At 42.1% G+C, this 24,460-nt stretch overlaps 1 protein-coding gene across 1 annotated transcript in view; it reads left to right on the top strand.

Moving 5' to 3' along the window:
• Nucleotides 1–23,741, top strand: part of ACTN2 (actinin alpha 2) — a 71,917-nt gene extending 48,176 nt beyond the window's left edge. Inside the window, exons 12-21 of the mRNA XM_084261502.1 lie at nt 737–887; nt 6,409–6,517; nt 7,071–7,211; nt 7,582–7,764; nt 10,209–10,343; nt 10,827–11,006; nt 11,377–11,523; nt 19,358–19,423; nt 20,114–20,272; nt 22,404–23,741. Coding sequence (XP_084117628.1) covers nt 737–887; nt 6,409–6,517; nt 7,071–7,211; nt 7,582–7,764; nt 10,209–10,343; nt 10,827–11,006; nt 11,377–11,523; nt 19,358–19,423; nt 20,114–20,272; nt 22,404–22,562 — 1,430 coding nt within the window. The 3' untranslated portion in view covers nt 22,563–23,741. The remainder of the gene's footprint in view (nt 1–736; nt 888–6,408; nt 6,518–7,070; nt 7,212–7,581; nt 7,765–10,208; nt 10,344–10,826; nt 11,007–11,376; nt 11,524–19,357; nt 19,424–20,113; nt 20,273–22,403) is intronic.
• The last annotated feature ends 719 nt before the right edge of the window (nt 23,742–24,460 follow it).

Consider the following 24,460-nt stretch of genomic DNA (forward strand, 5'->3'; position numbering starts at 1 on the left):
CTATAAACTATTTATGGTGAGATGGGATGGCTGTCATGCAGGGAAACTTCACATAAGCTGGTATATAGCAAGTGAAACAATAGTCCCTTCTGGCTGTAGAATTCACAGAGCTGAGTGATGCCACATGGTGAGTTGCAGCTATAGGGCCTGTCTGTATAGATTTAGTTGCCCAATACAGGAGCTACCGAGGAGTTATTTCGGTTTCTGATTTCCTCTTTGCTTCTCTAGCCTCTTGTTGGCATTTTCCACTCAAAATTCAACTACAAAAGGCAGCCACACATCTCAGTTTTTATTTTTTAGGTGCTCAAATGAATAATGAATTGAAAGCAGAACATGGAAATGAGTAACAGATCATTAGTAAGAGTGAAGCTGACTGTAGTAGTGCGAGTTCTGATTTCCAGAGTCTACTCTACAAAACATTTATCACACTAGTTAGAGCCCTGTTTTTTCCCAATACACCATTTTTATGCCAGTTTCTCAGGCAGTGTGATACTGACTATTTTAGACTGGTGTAGACAGTATATGCAAAAATCAAGGAATGAATTTAAAAGTAAATATATTTATGATTAACACTATTGTGCTGACAGTTGCTACTGATTTCAGTGGGGTGGGACTTCATCTCATACATGTCATTTTCACTGTGCCTCTGTTTACAATCCTGACTGAATTTGCAATGGTTCTAACCCATGAATTAGTAAAAAAAAAAACCCTCTAATATTTTAATTTCCCCTTTCAGGCAAAGAGCAGATCTTACTTCAGAAGGATTATGAATCCGCTTCTCTGACAGAAGTCCGCGCCATGTTAAGGAAACATGAAGCTTTTGAGAGCGATTTGGCTGCTCACCAGGACAGGGTGGAACAGATCGCTGCCATTGCCCAGGAGCTGAAGTATGTTCCATTTAAAGGCTTGCAGCTGCTGACATTTAACTTTGCGATAAACTCTTTCCAATGAATTTGATAGTGTCATAGGTACCAACGTAAGAATTCCAGAGATAGCTTCATAAGTATATTATCTGAGCTGGTCACTGAGACCTTTCCCTCATCTCCCCCTTACCCCCAACCAAATATAGATATTCAACTGATCAACATTATTTTTAAAAACCCCACATTTTAAAATTGACTTAACAGTAATCTTTTACCATCAGCTCTCCTGATGAGTCCACTGTGTGTTGATGGGAATCCTGGAGGATTTAATTTCTCAGTTCATGTGGTCTGCTGAGAGGTACTGGCTCTGAGTTGTTCAATGTAGAAAACAATTTCACTTACACAAATTACAGATCGAGCATCTTCACTTTAAAGTCAAGTATTTTCCCACAAGGATATTGGTAGTTTCTAAAGGCTTCACATCCCTGCATTAGCTCTTTAGTAGTGGGTAATGCAGTGACTTTTCTGAAGATATAATTGTCTCAATCTAGTATACTTGTTTTCACGATCTCTTTGTATTATACTTGGAAGTGTCATTGTCTCTGTTTTAGAGAGGGGGCTCTGGGCATATGGAAAATAAATCCATCAAGCCCACCAGCTGTCTGATTGGAGAGCAGGAGTTTCCACCCACAGTTCCATCAATTTAGCCACAGGACCAACACTTGCTCATTCAGCTTATTATGTCCTGAGAAAATACAACCAAAGCTGGGAACAATTCTACAACACATTTAGGCTACCTCTGTATTGCTGACATCAGCTACTTAGGTCAGGGGTGTGAATAGTCAAGGCCCCTGACTGACAGCCACCTTTATGGCAGCAGAAGTCCCGAGTGTTGATGCAGGTACTCTAGCTCAACTTTCTCTGCCAGTGGGGCTTGGTTTTGTTTGTGACAAGGTTTTTAATTCACTTGGGTGAAGCACAGTTTTACCAGCAAAGCTCTGCCCACACTGACAAGACCATAGTGTTATGTCCTTATTCTGGTGAAGTCATCTTGGTATACACCCAGTTAAGCACATTTGATTTTATAATCTTATGCAGTTAAATGCAGTGGTTTTGCACTGTAAATCAGTGGCACTAGTCCTGATCTTAGCAGTTTGGCACATACTTAAATTCCTTGCTCACCCCCTGTATAAATCTGTAAAGCCAACAGGAACAAATGTGCAGTAGTGGTTGGAACAGGAGCCAGGATCAAAATTCTCAGATTCCTGCCCTTGGCTTCAGCTCTTCCAAGTTTCAGGTTCTTGTCTTCTTGAATAGGCAAAACAGTTACTACTCAAACATCAAGTGTTAAAAACATGCCCCCTTTTCACTCTGGGAGGGTCCATGACTCAAACAGCTCCACATTCATTAACAACTTAAAATTCAGAGTTATCTAAAAATGCAGTTCATACCCAATAGGAAGAGCACTAACAGTAACTGTGTTAACCAAATGGATTTTGAAGAAAAAATGCTGGTTTTCAAGATTATTTAAAGGCAGAAAATAGAGCACATTGGCCTGAAAAAGAGAGAATGGGGATTTCATTGAGTATATGAGTTTATGAAACAACTGCTGGCACTCCTTGATCTCTGTTGTGGAGTTATTTGTTCTGCTTTATGCAAAAGAAAGTTTCTGAAACACCTAATCATTGTTAATTCAGCTTCAGCTTTACAAGTGATGAGAATCTTTGGGAATGCAGTGTGCATAGCACAGCATCTGCTCACCCGCATTTTGAACCCTGTGTCCTTTACCTCTGGTGAGGCCAGCGAACACTGTATCCTGTCTATTTTAGGATTGTCTCTTCTCAGTTGTTTCAGTAATTTGCTGTGTGAAGTTAAACAAGTTATTTGTGGCTTGGGCTGCAAAGGTGCTGAAAAGCCATTGCTTTTAGAGATGCTCTACCCTGACTTCTGCTGCTCCATACAATGGGGCTATCAGTGCCTGATCTTTGACGGATACTCAGTAGCTCAGTTAGGCTTAATGCCCTTGGAGAGCGCTGAATGAAAGGTCCTAAAGGTCAAGTTTTATTATTAGCTGCAACCAAATGGGGAGCTCTATTTAAATCTTGATTTTAATTATTTAGACATAATTCTGAACAGAATGAAATTATGGAGGAAAACGCTAGTTTCTTTCTCCATATTTTTAAAGAAGGATTGACTGATTTCTGAATGCTAAGAAATGTGCATTGGCATCTGATACAAAGCTTACTGAACTCAATGTGGGTTTTTTTCTTGATTTTTTTCACCACTGGATGAGGCCCTTACAGAAATCTTCATCATCTGTCTCTAAATTCCAAGTCGGTACACCTCCGTGATTTGTTTTAGTCAATCTCTTGGTTGCCTAGTGCTTCTCTTTCAAAGGAGAACAATTCCTGTGTGACGTTGACCTCAGCAGTTACAGTTTCCTGTCCTGGTACTTTCTGCTGCAGAGGCTCAGGCCACTGTGTACGTAAGGTCAGAGTTGCGCTACAAGCTTGTTGATTGGTGGTGTTTAGGTAAAGGGTTTGTGCGCCTGTGCAAGCAGGTGATTCCAGCCAGGATGCTGCTATTAGATCGTTGTGTTCCAGTCTGTATAGACTTAGATATACTTTGGCAGTGAGGCCTGACAAGGCTTTGGTAGGGCTACATACAAAGCTGAAAAAAAGTCAGGTATTTCTTAAATGGGATTTGCCATTTATGACATAGTAAAATCTAAATAGAATTTGAGTGAGTGGTGCTATGAAACACCCTATTTATTTACACTCTTGTGTGCTCATTTCAGTGTTTTCAATCATGAAGATAAAATTTTTGGACTGTAGTTTCTTGCATACCCATAACTTCTAGTATTGCAACTTATTTTCGGTCAAGACCACCGCTATCTCTAACCCTGGTTTGGAGTCTTTTTCCTTCTGGAAACCTGGGCTCAAATTGTGCTTAACGAGCATGATTAACATGAGCTGATTCTGAAGCAGGGCTCAAGTATATTGCTCAGCAGGTTATTTTTGTGACACTATCACTGTTCCTAAAGTGAGCTCATACTTAAGCCCTTCTCTGGATCAGGACAAAATTTGACTAATTTTTTAGTTCGTTACAGATAAGATTGAGTTACTTGTAAAATCAATAGGAATAGCTTAAGGATTTTGAAATTCCAGAGGCTGTGGATTTCAAATAACCAAACAAATAGAATTTGTTAATAATATTAATAGAATAGACTGCTCTCTTAGAAAATCTGTCACATGTGTGCAGCAGTAATTTGTGTACGCATGGTTAATAGGACAAGGAGTGTAAGCCCATGCTTTATGTCCAAGTAAATGACCCCCTACGAGTTGTTACGTCTTCTGCTACTGCTTTGAGCAGAAAAATGTTCCTTGAAATCTACAATACACTTATTTAAAGTAAACTATGGCAGGCCCAGAAAGGCAGTGGAGCTACACTGTGTAATGCCACCTGGTAATCTAACTTGTGAATTTTGTCCCATGGGTGGCCTTTTAAAAAGTTGTTTTGATAATATTGTTCTCCTACCTATTTGTCCACAGCACATACCCCTGGAAGAAATTAGGATAGCAGAGATCTTTTTGGGAATGACTGAACCTCCCTGGCAGAGCTGGTGGAGGAATATTGCACTTTACCTTCCAGGACTTTGACCAGAGCTGGTACAGTCAGTCCTTTACTTTCACAGAAGGACACCTGTCCTTATCCTAATTGACAAAAGGAGATAAGTGGTCAGTTGGAGCCAAAGTAAAATTTGAGTACTCTCAGGGATGTGACCTGGATTATCTGGAAAAATATCCTGTCTGTACTCTGATGTATTAGATTTGATATGTGAAGAGAGACCAGAATATGAATCTCCAAATCCCATCCACTTAGTGAGCTCACAGCTCAGAATGTCATCTAATAAACTGAATATGCTATAATGGGAAAAAACCCCAAACCAACTTCCAGCCAAAACCTCACAGCACAAAAGATATCTCAGCCCGTTTAATCCAAAACCTCCATGCTTCTGACTTAACAGGTAGATGGCTTTTATTGCCCCCCTTGAAGGCCAACAAAGAGGCTTGCTCCAAAGTTGTTGTTTTGGGGAATTTTTGTTGCAAGTTTTTAAGTTAAGGAGCCATTGTATAGTATGGCTCACTGAGCTTTCTTCTTACAAGTAGCAGTTCTACTTTCACAACTCTGGGTCAGGTTTTTTATTTAAAATGGTTATGATGTTTTCTTTTTGCTTGTTTTACCATTCTTCCCTTTCACCAGCCCACTGATGCAGCACATCCAAAGCCTCTTTTAAACAGAATGGTTCACATACTTCTCAACGTTCTCCCGAACCAGACTGCTCGGACTGAGCTTAGAGGAGGAAGTCTGAACACTGACTGCCCCTGGCCTACAGTGTAGTGTCACAGAGGAAAGCTACCTCTGTTGGCATTTTGTCCTCTGTGATTCTGTAACTTGCTGGCAGTGTGATCTGTACATTCCTCTTGCCAGCTGCCTGGAGAAGAATGCTCAAAAGAAGGGAACAAATTCTATTTGTATCTAAAGTCTTGTTGAAGCTGCACAGTAAATCTTAGTGTCATAGTGCTGTGCTGTCACATAATCACAGCATCTGCAGTGTTTAGCACTGGGCAAAGTGTCCTCAAGGACCAGCCAAGAGCTCAACTCAGCGGATGATGATACACCAATAAAAGTGAGCTTCCAAAGTGGCAAACACATGTATTTTATGGTCATGATGGCTGCAGCAGAATCTGTCACTGAGATCAGAAATTCAGTTTGAGAGAGACTTGGTGCAGAATCTCAGGACAGAACCTTAAAAAGTTATTTCAGTCTTAGACAGAATAACGAGCCTGTTAAGCAGGTGAAAAAGCAATGCTAGCTGCTATATCCTTTGTGCCTGCACTGATTCATGTTGGTGGCATGTGTGGATCCTTGTTCCCTGAACCAGTCCTTTCAAGGGTGTAGCTCTGTAAGGGGTTCCTGGAGAAGAAGATGAGAATTGTTCTCTGCACCCCAGATCTGGGTAGCCCCTGTTAGTATTGCCAGGCCTGTGACAGAGATTATGCTTTGAATGCAGCCTGAGGTCTGTTTCTCAGTTAAAGAATTTCAGACCATATGAGGCTGGAAATGATCATTGGTTCATGTGAAATGAAATATATATTTCAGGCAAAATTAATTTAAAACCATACCAATCTTCAGAAACTTGATAAAGCCCCAGACTGAAGCATTCTGGTCTCCGGGAGATCAAATTACTTGTGCCACAGGAATAGGCAAGACAAAGATGGTTACACACCTTAGATGTCTTTAGTACCTGGATGTAACAAATAGATACTTGATTTTTCTAACAACAGAGGAGGCTGATCCTGTTCCTGTGCTGTGGTTCTTGAAATGCTGAACGTCTACATACTGCAACACTTACTTACCTGGAGGAGAAGTATTGCAGAAAAAGAGGGGAAGGATTACTGAGGGGCAGCTGAGGAGTGTGGACAATGGAACTGCTCCTGTCTTTCAGAAAGTCACGCAGATTTTTGTCTTCACTCTTTCTTAGTGAACTGGACTACCATGATGCTGCAAGTGTCAATGATAGATGCCAAAAGATATGTGACCAATGGGACAGCCTGGGAACACTTACTCAGAAAAGGAGAGAGGCACTGGAGGTAAATCATACAACAGTGATTGGCAGCTCAGCTGAGGCAGGGAAGGGGGAATGTACCATTTGTTTCAAATCTGGAAACTGCCATTGACCATCCACTTTGGAATCCAAATGGCAATAACCCTTAGATCTCATCTGAGCTTAATCAGACAGTCACTGGGGTAATTATTTGGTAGTGAGTATTCCAAAGCACTGAGGTACTTTCCAAAACCTTGTTCCATAAGAAAAGAGTAAGTCACACACATGTATGCTAAGGTGGAAAACACATTTAACTCTCTTTATACTTGCAAGAAATTCCTAAAGAATTATTAGCTGATGTTAATTGATTTACAAACAGATCACAATAACAAAAATCCTCAATGTTGGATATGTTGCTTGACCCCAATTAGTCCTATTGTCTTGAGTGAGAATCCTTAAAGAAGGTGGGGAAATGAGCCAACACTGAATCACTTGCTTTTGAAAAGATGAGGTGTGACTTTGTGCATGTGTGGGTACATATGTGTGGAGTTAGGTCTTGCCCCAGTAACAATGGAATGTACTTTCCCCAACCTATACAGAGGACAGAGAAATTGCTCGAAACGATTGATCAGCTTCACCTGGAGTTTGCCAAAAGAGCTGCCCCTTTCAACAACTGGATGGAAGGTGCTATGGAAGACCTACAGGACATGTTCATTGTTCATAGCATAGAGGAAATTCAGGTAAGTGGTTGTCTAGTTTTTGGCTTACAGTCATAGGGAGAAAATGAAAGGAAGCTTTTCCTTCTTGGAGAGTAGGACATGTGGAAGAAAAAACCCCGTATCTTTCTTGACATTTTCTTTGTGATAGGCAATGTGTGCTCTGTTGTAAACAGGGTTCTTCATTGGTACAAAAGGATATTCCAGAGATCGTGGAGAAATTATAGTCCTGATAGAGTCAACGAGAGTTGTTTCATGAATGTATCTTCCTGTATCTACAGATGCATGTAGACAGAGTGAGAGACTGAGAGTAGCTGTGCTTATTTACAGCAGAACTCCCAGATGTTGGGAGAAACAAAGTTTTCATGCTTTCCCTCTCTGTTTCTGATTTTAGAGTTTAATCTCTGCACATGATCAATTTAAAGCTACTTTGCCAGAGGCTGATGGTGAAAGACAGGCCATACTGTCAATCCAGAATGAAGTTGAAAAAGTTATTCAGAGTTACAGCATGAGAATCAGCGCCAGCAATCCTTACAGCACTGTCACTGTGGAAGAGATTCGTAGCAAGTGGGAAAAGGTGACGTATGCTAAATGTATAAATGACATTGTAACATAATATTCTACCTCAGGAATACTGAGAATATTCAGAGAATCACAGAATCACAGAAGCACAAGGTTGGAAAAGACCTTTGAAGATCATCAAGTCCAACCAATCCTAAGCTAAACCATATCCCTAAGTACCTCATCTACCCTTTTTTTGAACACATCCAGGGAAGGTGACTCAACCACATCCCTGGGCAGCCTGTTCCAGGCCCTGACAACTCTTTCAGTAAAAAATTTTTTTCTAATGTCCAATCTAAAGCTGCCCTGGCACAGCTTCATGCCATTTCCCCTTGTCCTATCACCTGTCACATGGCCGAAGAGACAATCGCCCACCTTTCTACAACCTCCCTTCAGGTAGTTGTAGGTGGTGATAAGGTCTCCGCTCAGCCTCCACTTCTCCAAGCTAAACAGCCCCAGCTCCCTCAGTCGCTTCTCATAGGATTTGCCCTCCAGCCCCTTCACCAGCCTGGTTGCCTTTCTCTGGACTTGCTCGAGGACCTCAATGTCCTTTTTTTGGTGGGGAGCCCAGAACTGCACACAGTACTCCAGGTGTGGCCTCACCAATGCTGAGTACAGGGGCACAATTACCTCCCCAGACCTACTGGCCACACTGTTTTTGATACAAGCCAAGATGTCATTGGCCTTCTTGGCTGTCGGGGCACACTGCTGGCTCTTATTCAGCCTGCAGTCACCCAACACCCCAGGGCCTTCTCTGCCTGACAGCTCTCCAGCCAGTCTCCCCCAAGCCTGTAGTGTTGCATGGGGTTGTTATGTCCCACGTGCAGCACTCTACACTTGGCCATGTTAAACTTCATCCCGTTGGTCTCAGTCCATCGGTCCAGTCTGTTCAGATCCCTCTGAAGAGCCTCCCTACCCTCAGGCAGATCAACACTTCCTCCTAGTTTAGTGTCATCTGCAAACTTACTGAGGGAGCATTCGATCCCTTCATTGAAGTCATTAATAAAGATGTTGAATAAGACTGGACCCAGGACTGAGCCACTTGTGACTGGCCTCCAGCTGGACTTTGTTCCATTCACCACCACCCTTTGGGCCCATCCATACAACCAGTTTTTAACCCAGTTGAGGGTCCACCTGTCAAGGCCAGTGGCAGCCAGTTTCTCAGTCAGAATGCTGTGAGAAACTGTGTCAAAGGCTTTACTGAAGTCCAGGTAGACCACATCCACAGCCTTCCCCTTGTCCATTGAGCGGGTCACCTTGTCATAGAAGGTGATCAGGTTAGTTTGATAGGATCTAACTTTTGTAAACCCATGTTGACTAGGCCTGATCCCCTGGCCATCACGCATGTGCTGCATGATAACACCCAAGATGACCTTCTCCATGATCTTCCCCAGGACTGAGGTCAGACTGACTGAACTTTATACTAAATCTGTAAATTATTCTAGATCATCAGATGCCAGAATGAACTTTCTACAGTATCTTGTGCTCTCCCTTATGTTTGCTAGGCTTGCTTCACAATATCCCTTGCTCCCATCACTAAATATTACCTATGTCCTTTTTGGCAGGGCAAGAGAAGCATGTGTTGTGGCTAGTGCAGAGCTGGTGGCTGTCCAGTGGATGGGCCAGTCAAAGAACAGAGAGTTACTGTGTTCTTTTTCTGAGTGTAGACAGTAGTTTGTGTGTCTCTTCTATCCAGCTGCTGCTTTTCACAAATTTTCTAAAAAATTAGCATCTTTGGGACCATTAATGTTCTGTCCAGTTAGACTGAAATTGGCAATTACCTTTAAAAATACTAGTGAGAGATTAAAGAGAGGCTCCTACGGCAAAGTTTATTTCATTAGCAACCAAGAAGGAGAATATGCTGAAGGTAAATGATTGTGTAGAATGTCTGGATTTACCAAATGCATAAACTTACATGGACAAGAACACACCCTCTGTGGGTTATAAAAAACAAGCAGTAAGGTCTAAATCCAGCATCTTCCAGGGCAATTTGGAAGGGTAAGCCAAAAAAAGCCTTTGTAGTGTATTAGAGACCTTCAGATGAGATGATGGGGCAGAATGTGTCTCATGTTATCCTATCATAAAGGCTGTGCTCGAATAAAATAGCTTGCACTGACTATTCTTAGAACAGTTACTTAGAGAGTGAAAAGTCACCTGTGCTACAAAAGGAAAACAAAGTGACTGCTCTAATAGCAGTTCCAATTAATTAATTCTCTTGAACTTGAATCCAGCTGAAGGTGAGAATTTCTTCTCTCTCCATGTCAGTCTCTCTGGTCAGGCTGCCCAAGATCTTGCTAGCAATTTCTTATGTTAGCATGGAAATGATAAACGCAATAGTGATCGTGTTTCTGACCTCAACCTTCAGACCAGTAAGAAAAATTAACATACACTTATTTGTTCCATTTGTTTTGAAGCTATTCAATTGCCCTATTCACGCTTGGTGCTTTCCCACTGTAACAGGTGAAGCAGCTGGTGCCTCAGAGGGATCAATCCTTGCAGGAGGAACTAGCCCGCCAGCATGCCAATGAGCGCCTGCGTCGCCAGTTTGCTGCTCAGGCCAATGTCATTGGGCCCTGGATCCAGACCAAGATGGAGGTGAGTGTCAGACCCTCACACAGGAGCAGACACACAAAGAGGTTTACAGCTTATTATTGTTGCTTTGTATACCAGACCGCAGTGGCCTCCATTGTAGCTCACCAGCTGTTTGATCCTGCAGTATTTAGCACCTATTAAGATGATTATTAAAACCATGGACGCTTGAACAAGTGGTATCTTGGTGGTAAGCAGGAGATGGAGCTCTGAAAGACACAGTAACTGAACAATTACTTCTGCTTTCTATAAAGGAATAATACCAGTATTGCTGGGGTCTCAATACTGATTCCAGAAATAAATGTGCCACACATCTTTTGAAATGGGTTTTCTGCACTAACAATTCTCATCTCCACTGTATGAGGGGTTTATTACTGTTGCTTCTTAGTATGAAAAAATATTACCAATTTCTGTGAACATTGATCAAATTAACAAATCTGAAGCTTAAACATGGTGGGGTGGGGGGTTTGTCTTTGTTTCTTTTGACAGGAAATTGCCCGCAGTTCTATTGAAATGACAGGGCCTTTGGAGGACCAGATGAATCAGCTGAAGCAATATGAGCACAATATCATTAATTACAAACACAACATTGACAAGCTGGAAGGAGATCATCAGCTTATACAAGAAGCGCTGGTGTTTGACAACAAGCACACCAACTATACTATGGAGGTAGCCATTTACTCCCTTTGGTACTTGTTAGTTTATTCCGCCCTCTTCTGCCACATAACTGCCTTCCCTGAGCTAAGAGAATGCCACAGAGGATAGAATTTGGCAGTCTTTCTGGTAATCTTGTAAGACTTGTTTTATTTTCACTTATTTTTACTTCTAGTGGAGAAGTAGCCATTTAGAAACCAGTTCCATGTTTTTCTGAAAGCTATTTTTACTTTTAATGGTCCTTCACCGTAATACAGAGTCAGTGGCATGGAAAAGGTATCACATAAATATTTAGAGCTGATTTTTTTTTTTGCTTACTGTACTTTTTATTCTCTTAGAGGAATATATTTGATTCTTTAATAAATGGGTATTTTCTCTCTGATAGCATATCCGTGTTGGATGGGAGCTCCTGCTTACCACCATTGCTCGAACTATCAACGAGGTTGAGACTCAGATCCTCACAAGAGATGCCAAGGGTATCACCCAGGAACAAATGAATGATTTCAGAGCCTCGTTCAATCATTTCGACAGGGTACAGTACTCCTGCTTTTTCTCAGCTAGCAATATTTACTGTTCCCTAAAGCAAGTTTCTCTTCATTCCAAATACAAGCCTTCTAAAACAACTGCAAATGCAGTAGCAATGGGCTTATTTTAAAACAGAAAAAAGATCAGTGAACAAGGAATTTACAGCCCTATGAAATCATAATGTTGTACAGATATGTTAACAATTAACTTTTACTCTTTAAATACAATGCAAAATTATAGTTTAGCTAAATGGTTGAGTATTTGTTCCAATAACAGACAGAACTGGATAAATCTGTGTGTTTTGGAAAATATTGGGCCCCTTCCTTTAAAGGTAGTGTAGCACGTTCTATGCATTAGCCAGCAGCTTCCACCTCACTGATTTTCACGATAATTTGGATTACAGAATTGGGGTTTTTTCTTTGATTTACAAGTTGTTCCCCTAGAAATAGATTTGTAGGGAATGTGGTTGCAGCACTTAAAGCTGTCAAGGAAAATCATTGATTTTTTTCTGGCTGTATGTGGGAAATAAGAGGCTGGGTTTTCTTCAGCTATCTAATCGTGGATGAATACCAAAAGTAGGAATGAAAACACTATTGTGAAGAAACATAATCCTCTCTTTCTATGAGTTATACAGTATTCGTGGATAGAGGGTTAAAAGGATAGTTATTAATAGGCACAATAGCAAAATACACACAGACAGGGACCTGACATTCCCAGTTGAAGAACAATCTGTACCTGAGTTAACTCTGCTGGCTCTGCATTCACATGAACCCACCTTCAAAACCAAGTCTGCATTTTGAATGCTGAAAAAACTTTGCCATAACGCAGGGCCAGGCTGTTGTCTTTTTCCCAGTACAGGTTCCTGTAGTTAGCAGACTGTGCTTAACCCCTGATTTATATTCTGTTATCACATAAATTGGCTCCTTCAAATCATTTTGGGATATAGGCAAAAGGCCACTTTTTTTTTTTTCACTGACAGCCTGTTTGTCCAGCTCTGCTCACAATGGTTACCCCTACCTGGACATACACTCGATGTGCACTGGGTGCTGACAGTCATCGCTTGCTAAATATTCTTTAAAATATTCATAATTGTTTAGAAAGAAAAGCAGATTGGCAAAACCTCTGCTTTCTGAAGTAACACACAAGCATAGGAAAGGTTAGCTACACAGGAACAGATTTTATGGAAAATCTTAATGTGATTCTAGTGCAGTATAATTCTTCTTCTTGTATTTTCTAAGGAAGCAGAAGATAACATCACAGAAGAAGAGATAAATTTCCTGGGGTGGAAGGAAGTAGCACACTAAATGGCTTTCCCAATGCACTGGAGCAGATAACTGAGCAATTAGAGCTATTAAAAGCAGACAGAGTACCAGGCCTGGATAAATTATATGCCAGTATTTGAGAGACCCTATTAAGGGAAACTGGGGACTTTGCACAGAGATCTGACAGCTATCTAAAGATAAGGAAGCAAGGTGACTAAATCCTAATGTATCTTACACTAGATACCCATTTCTAGCATCCCTGTATCGTTGTGGTTCATAGCTGAGCTCTCTGCCATGCTTGTAGCAAAGCTGGTTCAGTAGCTGAGGAGATACTGTTGTCCCAAAAGTGGGGTCATTACCTGGTGTACAGTACGCCAATGTACACACAGAGCAAAGGTATGTGATTTATTCCATGTCTGAGCAGAGACAGGTGCTAGGTGGTAATTCCACAAAGCTGGCACCCTACACACAGAATCTACAGCCTATTCATCTTATTACAGGATTAGAAAAAAACACCTAAAATTTCAGTAATTGGTTAGTAATTACCACATCATCTGCTATTGGTCAAGCATATTCAAATTAGCATCCATGCTCCTTGAAGGGGGGGGTGTGTGTGTTAATTTGCCTAGTCCTTTAATTGGGTGGGTGCTTGTGAACTCCCTGCCACCTTTCCCCTAGTGACTGCTGATTTTTGTTGCCTACGGGCCTCTGGCCATCCCTCAGCTCTTGCACCTGCTGGGGCAGGAAGCTTTCTCTTTGTCAGACTTTCAGCTCTTCTTCAAAGGCAGAGCTTCTAGCAAAGCTGGGTAGTGCATTTCACCCTAAATTAAACAGCATCCAAGCACTAACCTAAACACGTTTCTGTCTCTGTAAAGTGGAAAATTCTACTTTATAGATGCCAATTTTGCATGTATCTCTTGGTGCCTCAGAAGGTCTTGAAGGGAGCAGCTGAATCCTACAGCAACCAGCCCTATAGTTATGGATTTTAGGCGTTATAGAGAGCGTAAGGCTGAGGTACCAAAGAATACAACCGAGCAAGGCCTAGCCTGGAGGAGGGTGCTCATGTCTCACAGCTGTAAGCAGGTTGGAGATGGGCTATGACAATTGTGTGCAACACAGAAGTGCTTCCCAGCTCCTAGATCCTTGCTGATCCCTGGCAGTCTCCTTTCATCAAGGAGTGTCTCTTCTGCTCTTGCTTCTGTTGCAGAAAGCCTGAGTGGCTGGGTCAGCACCAGAAGGAGATAAACGCTTCACCAGTTTCTGTGGCCTCAACAACCTGGGCCTGGACTGCAAGTTTAGCTGCAGACCTTACCTTCCCCCATGACAGATAGAAACTGAAGGCCTTAAAAGAGAGGCCTAAGAGGATCATGTTAAGGGAAGGCCTGTTTTCCATATGCCCCCTTTAGTATACTCCCTCCCCTAGCACCAGACCTGAGAAATGGGTCTAGAAGGACTTTTCACAGTGCAACAATGATGTTCCTAGTAGCACAATGCAGGTTAAAGAGAGGAAGAAGGTAATATCTAAAACCACTCAGCCATCAAGCCAGGCTTTCTGCAGGTTACAGATAATAGAAACACTGATAAAAGGGAAGTTTATACTGATTAAATTACACCATAATTTAATGGGCAGATGTAACTCAATCTACACAGGCTAAAAGGAGACATTGAACAAACATGTTGGAGAGAAGCAGGCTTGGTTTTAATTTTTATATCCTTCCTATGTCCTTGCAGACTTGAATATTTAGTGTTGGTGAACAAAGGAAACCCAGGGTGCTTCAGAGTTGCTCCAGGGTACACAAAATAATGAAAACTCAAAACTTGGAATGTAGAAAGAGAGGGCAGTAATGGATTCTTTTATGGTCTTGATGACTTTAAATAGATAGAAAGATGCAACTGAATCATCTGAATGCGAGCACTAACATGAAAAACACTGACTTCTCTGTCAGATGGAGTTAGCAAATATATGTAATAATTTGGTGCACTTCACAGCATTTCTGAATGCCTGATGTAGTTTAAAAAATACACTTAAAGAATTAGGCTGCTATTTGCAATGATGAATAGCCAGAAAAGGTCACAGAAATGAATACAGTCCCTAATGAGCAGGCTTTAAATACTGAAGCACAACAGAAACATTTATGCATGCTATACCTGTGACTTCTGTGGCATTTCTCCAAATTAAGACATATCTGTGTGTTTGACTCTTCATGTCTGTTGAGGATGTTAGCAAAGCATTAATATGCACAGTAGCTCCTTTCCCCATTTTAAAGAACGGATTTTGGTGCTCATAAACCTAACAGCTTTTTATAGTGTGCTTCTAGAAACAACTTCATTTGCTTATGAATCTGAGGAAAGAAACCCCTATGTTCCTCCCTAGGAAGAATATATACATTAAAAAAAAAGCTCTTGCAATTCATAATCTATTCTGCAGCATAATTCTGCAGTTGTTAGTCCTTTGAGAGAGAGAAAAATAGTTGGGCAAATTGTTTTAAATGGCTTCTATATCTTGAATATTTGAAATAAAACTATTTGGTATTTTGCAAGGGTTTTTTTTTTGGGGGGGGACACAACACACGACTACACGCCCCTGATCCTTGCACTGCAGTGAATAAGTGGGTGCCATTTATATAAGAATTACAAGGGCAGGAAGAGTTGAGTTTCTTTCAGTGCACCCACCAGCAGAGATGCACTAGCCCAGAAAGGCACCCTTGCTAAAGGCAAGTGGTAAACACATTACCTCCCTCGAGGTGAGGGGGGCAGCCCTCTAGGCTCTTGTGTTTCCACCAGGCACTGTTTCCCCAGAGGTTATTCCTGAGGCTGCTGCTTACCCACTCCTCGCTGGAGGCACAGCCTGAAGGCACAGTCTCCTTGTAGGTATAAATATAAATCTTTCACTGCACTGGGATATTTCCTTCCTTAATGTGACTGCAGAGAGGGAAAAAAAGAAAGTGGGACACAATTTCTGAATCACAGGAGCAGTTTAGAAGCATTCCAAATGGTGCATAGCTGAAGTATGACTTGCAGACAAATTGGGACACCAGCGCAGAGATGTGGTCAGTCACCAGTTCTTAAGTCTTTCTACGCAGGGATTCCTTTTTCAGATTCAGTATATTTAGTACATTCTAAACAAGATTGCAAAGTATGTGATAAAATATCTACATCTGCTTTGCATGCAATGTCCTAATGGCTGATAACATATTCTGCTATGGATTTTTTTACAGATTTTAAGTAGGAGTTCTGTACGCAGAACAATAGCATCTGCTGCTCTGTATGTTACTAACAGAAAAACAACAGCTCCCTATTATAGGAGCCACATGATCAGGCTTATGCAGGTCAATTAGCATTCAGGAAACTGAAGGACATATTTAAGAAGGGATTACTTTGACTCAGAAGCTCACTTGTTTCATAAGGGTATATATAAATCACAAACAGAAGGCAAAGATTTCTTGGGGAGTAATAATAAAACATGGAGGGGAAAGTCAGTGTTTTACATCAAATTGGCAGGAAAATATGAACAAAGCAAAGGTATTTATATGCTTTAGACTAATTTCAGTGCTTAATGTTGGTCTGCAAGCAATACATAGAAAGCACTGTTTCCCAGAGAGAAAGCCCTTGTGTGGGCTTGTTTTACGCATTAATTGCCAAATAGCGTTGTGTCCTGTGAAACTTCGATACACTGCAAAGGCCAAGATGCCTTTTTAAGCCATGTATGGTGCCGATTGAAAAAATTCACAATGAGAATGTGAGAACCTGCTCTAGCACGTGACACGACTTGGACTCTCGCTGGGGACTCCCACCTAACCAGATGATGGTTGTGAGCTCTAGGACAATCACTGTGCTCCTCTCCTCAGGAAGATGGTTTCCTGGTAGATGTGCTGGCCTCTCTCGCTCCTGTGTGCCCTATGCTACTAGTTGCACAACTGCTGCCACATGTGCCTGGTTAGGGAGCTCACGCACACGCTGACCACCTCCCTGGTGTAGTCAGGTAGCTAACAGTGCCTTACCAGCACCTTATAAGGGAGAGGAAGGGACAGGATTTGGCTCTTAGCTCCCATTTTTATATTGTTTTGTTTGCAGCCACACAGTACTAGCTTCAGCTTTAGCAATAAGGTAAAACAAGCTGACTTCACTCCTGGCGTGACCTGCCACAGCTTGTCTGCAAGATGGTTTGAGAGTTCCAAGCCAGCTTTGAATAATATTTTCAAAATGATGAAATAAGCTATTTCCAATGCTTTATAGCAGGAATTACCCTATAAAATAGAAATATTAAAGGGGAAAAAACCCTTCACTGTGATTATGGCTTTTAACTAAATGGTGCTCCAGATTTGGAGCTTTGCTTTATCTCTCGTCATTGACTTCCTGCTGTTATTTTTCATCTTCCCTTTATGGAGCTGATGGAAGTTGATGCAGAAGGAGTCAATATAATATCAGCATGATATGTCAAAAACACATGGTGTTATGAACTTAATAAAGCACCACTTTATCCTATTAGTATATTAAATAAACCCAGCACGTTTGTTAAAACTCCTGTAATTTTAGTTATGCATAATTATATAGAAAATCTGAAAAATAAATTATTAATCTAGGAGGCATATATGTAGCATGCAGAAAACACTGGATGTTCTCCCAACTGTCAGTCTGTAAAATTAATAAGGGCAATGATTTTTCATCTTAGAGCATCTCTTTAGTGGTATTTCTGTTAACCTGAAGTACACCTCTGATAGGACACATTTAGTGGGAATAGGAAAAAAAATGATGAGTTGGTTTCTTTTTGAGAAGTGAGTGTGACTTGCTCAACCTGCAAAATGGGAAAAAAACATTGGTAAAAAACAGTGACCTAGTTTGATGTGGTGTTAGTAGGAGCCTTTTAACCTGAAATTTGATGGGTTTTTTTAAAAGTCAGTTTTCAAAGCAAAACCTTCCTGTAGAGATTATTAAATAAGACAGATAACTGGAGTAAATTACGTCAGTTGTAAATTTCTTTTGTATCTTGATAAGAGTTCAACTGTTTTGTTCTTGAACTCTCTTTTTGAGATACACACGTTCAGTTGTTAAGTAATACCAGATCAGGAGTGAAGTAACAGTAACTGAGCACGGAATACATTTTGCCCAGGTTCCATGATCTTTTTTACTGCATCTCTCATACACTGTATGACAATAGAAAATGAAGGAAGCAAACGGCAGCTCAGTAGGATAGAACTTGCCTTATCAGCAGCAATGTTAAAAAAACACCTGCAGAGGAAGCAGAGTTCGAACTCTGTAGCTGAAGGAAGGACCCTCTTCCACTAAGAAAAAACCCAAAAGCATGAAACTGCAAAAGATGTATTCTTTTTAGGTAATTCACTGCAATATGTTGACGTTAGATTTCCATGAACTTCTGTAAAAAGATGGTTATTAATACAAGAGTAGAATGTTCTTTACTAACCCACTAACCTGACCTGTGATTTTTCTTTCTTTGCTTTCACCTTCCCGAATTCATGACCTGTGACGGGATGCTAGGATGAATCTGACAATCTACAATCTGATGAATTTAAAGCCTGCCTCATCAGTCTAGGACAGGTTGGAAATGACCTGCAGGTAGAGGAAACTGATATTGTTCTGTTTTCAGAGAGGCCAATATAATAATGGCCAAAGAAATGGTGGGTTTAAAGGCCAAGGTCTCGGTCAGCATGCTTTCAGAAGATCCTGCCTCTGGGAAGACAACTGGGTTAGGTGTGCTGTCGGCACTACATGGAGCCAGATTTTTCTACGCATTTGTCAAAGGCGTTTCAGGGTGTTTCTTTTACTTGGTTTGAGATGTTTTATTTGAACTCTGCTAGATAACTGTGGAGAGCTCCCATGCTTCGGGCACTCAGACATCTGCTAATTTTTCTTTCCTGGGACTCAATACAAGCTCTCTACTGCTCTCTCCTGATTGAGGATGACACAATTCTCTCCAAACCCCTACACTGTAACACAACACAAAGGAAACATCTGTTTATCTCTTCCTTTAAGCCAGCAAGCACATCTCTCTTCCGTAGTCCAGGTCTTGGTAGCCTGCAGTCAGAGGAAAATCCCTGTACTTATTTCCCATATGTCAGCAGCCAGCTCTCGTGGTACCTTAGCCTTGGAGCAGAGCACTGAATAGTCAGCGATACACTATTTTCAGACTGTTTTTAACTACACTTTTAATCACTGCAGCATCCCATGCAGAACCTTTGAAAGATGTTTCATATCAGGGAGGCAGCTTGAGCATCTTCCAGCATTATCTAGTTTAGTAACAAGCTTTTTTCCTTGTTTTCTCTGGTTGTGTTCTCCTGTATTCATGTCTCGTCCACGTCCTCTTCTCCTTTCTCTCCCCTGGCATCCTGATGTTACTTTTTGTGGTGAAAATGTCTGTTTCCTGTGTGTAATATGTTAGTTACTTCTTCCTCCTTTAAAATTGGTGATGATTCTGGTGACTGGCTTTGGCAATACCAATGAATACTGTTCGTACACTGGATCCACCATGCCTGTGGTCTAAACTCATCATCTCACTTTGGAAATGACCTTGGACTCTCCAAACATTCCCTTCTGTATTCCTTACACTGTTTTGATCGATAGAGGAAGAATGGATTGATGGACCACGATGATTTCAGAGCTTGCTTAATTTCAATGGGTTATGATTTGGTATGAATTTTAAGAGTGGCAACGGATTCTGCTTGTAGCTTATAACACTAACCACAGCAACACTAAAGCTTATTTAAATTGATAGCATATTAATAATGTAATTTACACTAGAGATACCAGTTCCTGGTTTCTTTGCTTTTCCCCTATTTTCAGATGGCTAAAAGTAGACACTTGAAAACCATATTCTATGGTGTGCTTCACTGATTTTTCAATGAAGGAAACTCTAAAAGTTGAACTTACTGGCTACTAATTCTTTTTCTCTCTCCTTTTTTATCTGCATGAGGAAGAATGAGTTTGATGCTGCTTAATTCTCATAAACTGGCTTTGGGGATTGTGTTTTCTTTCCTTCACTGGTGTGATATGCGAGTTATAGTTGTTTTAGGATGGGGTGGAAAATGAAGTGTTAAGTTAAAACAAGTTAAACGGGGATTGAGGGAGGGTGGGAGGTTGGTGGGAAGTTGCAGAAAATGAATCAAAAGGTGCATACTATGTATTTAGAAATAATATGTTTCTACAAAAGGGGTGTGGGCATTCAAAATCCCAGATTTCATTGATGTTTATGTTGCTACGTCAGGAAGACGTTTTAAAGACCTTGTAACCACTGGTCCCAGCTGGCTTGAGAGACAGGGGCTGCTGGCGATTGATACCACGGTAACTGGATTGTGTTTTTTGGTTTGGATTCTGTGAAAGGGTGAAGCTGAGTTCGCTCGAATCATGTCTCTTGTTGACCCCAACGGGCAAGGAACTGTCACTTTCCAGTCCTTCATTGACTTCATGACCAGAGAGACAGCAGACACAGACACCGCTGAGCAAGTGATTGCTTCCTTCAGAATCCTGGCTTCCGATAAGGTCAGTCATTGTGCTGCTGGCTGTGAGGCTTCAGCAGTTAGCTCTCCTTTGCTGGAAGTCTTACAGAAGCCCTTCAGTACCAGTGAAGCTTTGTTTTCAGACTTCAGAGAAAGGACTGGCCTTTTTTTCTTGTCTGGAACCAAGACTCTTAGCTGAAACGTGTGCAAAATTCAAGGTTTGGTCCGTACACCCTTGTGTCAGAGAAGCCAACATACACTTAGGCATTTTAGATGAGACTTAGACAGTTTGGCTGTGTAATGGATGTGCTGTGCATGAGGTTATTTCCACACAACAACCTTAGTTGCTGGGGAGCTCATTCTGCCTCTCGTGCTGTTGTCTGGATGTTTCAGTGCAGAGTTTGGCCCTCTGGAACATGGCCTGGCTCCGTTACACAGGATCTACACCAAATTGCGAGCCACATTGTGACCTGACAGCTCATTCAACGGGGTGATGCAATGTGGAGTTCTCCTATCCTAGGAGAATCCATTAGTTACTGGGAATATGGAGGAAGCTCCTAAATTGGGCGTGCTTTCCTCCCCACAGCCAGATCCACTGGCAAGTGAGCAGTGTATGAAGGTGAAAGGGAGCAAAATGGCAGCACAAGAGCTTCTGGAGGAGCCAGGGCCATAAACAGCTGCCAGGAACAGATCCTGTGCTATGGAAAAAGGAGAGATCAGAGCAGTACAGGTCTATTTGCCCAAGTTCGCTCTATTGATTTTCTCATTCTGGCTGTTTGTATTGATTTTGTGATGTCATTTACTGTGGGCCACACTGTGAATTCCAGACACGTCCTCAGTAGGAATTCATGTGGAAGACAAAAGCCAGAGTCTCAGGAAAAAAAACAGTACAGTGCTGTTTTAAATAACGTCAGGTCTGTTAACAGAGGCTGTCTGTCATATCATAACCATAAACCATTCAGAGCAATTATTCACCTTCCATTACAAATATATGAGGACCTTGAAACTAATAGGATCTTACTGAAAGTGTGTCTGTAGTGTGAGGGCGGAAGGGTCAGCCGTGCGCTTTAGAGATGCCAAGTAACTGGCCATGGATGAGCTGCACCACTCGCAGTCTGCCCGTGGCTGCACCACGCTTGGTAACTGGCACACACAGTCATGTATCCTTGAGACTGGGTTATGACCTAATCAGTTTGGTGGTAGGATTGTCCCTTTTAACTCATCATTAGGGATGGAAAAATAGAAAAATAGGCAGGATGACAGAGTTTACTAGTCACAGATAGAGAAAGTAAATATATTTGCTGTCCAGAGGGACCTGGACAGGCTGGAGAAGTGGGCCCAGGTGAACCTCATGAAGTTCAACAAAGCCAAGTGCAAGGTCCTGCACCTGGGTCGGGATAATCCCCGTTATCCACACAGGTTAGGAGATGATGTGCTTGAAAGCAGCCCTGAGGAAAAGGACTTGGGAGTACTTGTGGATGACAAGCTGGACATGAGCCACCAATGCACATCTGCAGCCCAGAAGGCCAGCCGCATCCTGGGATGCATCTAAAGAAGTGTGGCCAGCAGATTGAGAGAGCTGATTCTACCCTGCTACTCTGTTCTGGTGAGATCTCACCTGGAGTACTGTGTCCAGCTTTGGAGCTCTCAGCACAAGAAAGATGTAGACCTGTTGGAGCGTGTCCAGAGGAGGGACACAAAAATGATCAGAGGGCTGGAGCACCTCTCCTAGGAAGACAAGATGAGAGAGTTGGATTTGTTCAGTCTGGAGAAGTGAAGGCTGTGGGGGGGCCTTATAGCGGCCTTCCAGTACCTGAAAGGTGTTGGCGAAGAGCTGTTCACAAGGGCATGTAGCAGTAGGACAAGCGGTAACAGTTTTAAACTAGAAAAAGGGAGATTTAGGTTGGATATTAGGAAAAAATTCTTCAATATGAGAGTGGTAGATCACTGGAACAGGTTGCCCAGAGACACAGTGGAGGCCCCATCCCTGAAGGTATTGAATGCCAGGCTTGATGGGCAACCTGATCTAGTGAAGATGTCCCTGCTTACTGCAGGGGGGTTGCACTAGATGACCTACAAGAGTTACTTCCAACCTTACACATTTGATGATTCAATGATATTTTGTGTCTCTGAAGACCGCATACTGAATTTGTCAATCCTTTCCTCCCTCCCAGCCTTATATCCTGGCAGATGAGTTACGCCGAGAGCTGCCTCCTGAGCAGGCTCAGTACTGCATCAAGAGAATGCCACCGTACACCGGCCCAGGCTCTGTTCCTGGGGCTCTGGATTACACCTCCTTTTCATCAGCACTGTATGGAGAGAGTGACCTCTGATTCTGTAATTGGCTGTATCTGTGGTAGACACTAAAAATACCCACCTTATTGCCCAGATTGCTTCTCCAAAGCTTTGACGAGCTGATTTAAAAATGTGTTTTACAAATACAGTAGGTACCGTCAGTGTAAAGTGCTAGTAACTGCAGTAACCAGTGTATATTAAAGTGTGTGGCACGCTAGATTTCTGCATTGTTGGTTTTAGGTTGTCTGTCCTATACAATGCTAGAAAATAAATCACAAAAAAAATGGAAATATGAATTCAGAAAATAGACTGTAAAACCTAAGAACACTTCAAGTCAAACAATATTTCTCCATTATCAGAATGTTTCAACGCCATATGCGCTTCTTTTACAACCTTCACAACACTGTGTTAGAAGTCATGCTTTTTTCTTTCATGAAGTAATATTTTTCTCTAAAGATTTCTGATTTTGTATGCTTCTACTGGTAGAGTTTAATAGGATACTGAAGAGCAATTTTTCAGGGAAGAAACATACCAACCAAGTAAACTACTTAATTATGAACATAATACAGAATGCTATGCTTTCATCGCTTAAAGACGGTTTTATCTCATCAGAAGGAGTTGTAATATAAGGGGGGGAAAGCTGACAAGCTGACTAAATGGCAGGTTTAGGGTTCTGTAATCAGTACCTTTCTTTTAGGCCTTTAACTGTCGCAGCTGAGGGAGTACAACTTTTGTAATCAGAAGTTATAGGGAAGCTAATTCCATGTGAGCTGCTTTGTTTTGCAACCCTCATTCTCGTCTGTGTTGGACAGTCGTTGTTGCTCGGCATAAGGCAGCCCCAGCCCCTTGCTGTGTTAGTGGCCAGCAGTCAGTCATCTCTCTCCCGCGTGATGCAGAATCCCACCTGAGCCACCGCAGCGCGGGTGCCCCGCAGCTTGAACCGCTCCGCGCTCAGTTAGAGTTTGTCTCAACCTCTGCTGGATCGCGGGCAGCTCCGTCTGCGCGGGGCTCCTGTGCGCCACTCGTTTGCTGTTTGGGTTTCTCCATCCTGACAAACGACAGAGAAGTACCAGCAGGAACTTTTTTACTTGAATCCGACTGACACAGAGGAAACGCAATGTGATCAAACGAAACCATTTAGAAATGGTGAAGTGAGCTGTGCAGCCCAGTGCTATTAAAGCAATGATGTGCCTATTAAATAAAGTCTGCTTTTCAAAACCTTATGAGCCTCTGTCATTGCCAATCGCCTAGTGGTTCCCTCCAGGAACCGGCAACATATAGGAACATTAAAGGAGGTTTCAGTCACCTGGAAGTTGAAAAAAGTATGTCATGCATTTCTATACACCATGCTTGCATGAGCGACAGCTGCTGCATGCTGGAGGGACAGGTGTGGCCTTGTGAAGTGAAATGGAGCTCAGAATTGGTGGGACAGTTTCCATTCAAGTCACCTGAGATGTCCATCGCTTGTTAGACTCCTAGCTTAGATTGATTCCAGTGAGACTCTGGCAGTAATGCTTCTGAAGATGCTGGCCTTAACTTTTCTATACCTCTCGTTTTCCTCATGTGCAAAGCAGCAGATGTTAAGTACGCAATGATGCTTGCACTGACCTTCACTTTGAAATCTATGAATGGGAAGCATTAAAATTCCCTGAGTGATGTCAATCCTAAGGCAGGCTCCTGCAGGTAAGGTGCATGGGGTGGGAGCAATTTCGAAATAATCCCAGAAGAGACAGGCAATGACTTGAATACCTCTCCCTCCTCCAGCCCGTGTACAAAGGCCAGCGGAGGGCTTGGAGAAGTACTAGGGCTAGAACCGCCCCTCCTATGGTGCGCGTGCAGCCCTGCACACAGCCAGAAGATGCTGCTGCCGCTGCTGATACTGACACGGTGTGGTGCCGGCTCTTTCTGTGGTCAGGAAGCTCTGTCACAAAGCAAT

The sequence above is a fragment of the Gallinula chloropus genome (assembly GCF_964237585.1).
Source record: "Gallinula chloropus genome assembly, chromosome: 3".
NCBI classification, from domain to species: Eukaryota; Metazoa; Chordata; class Aves; order Gruiformes; family Rallidae; genus Gallinula; species Gallinula chloropus.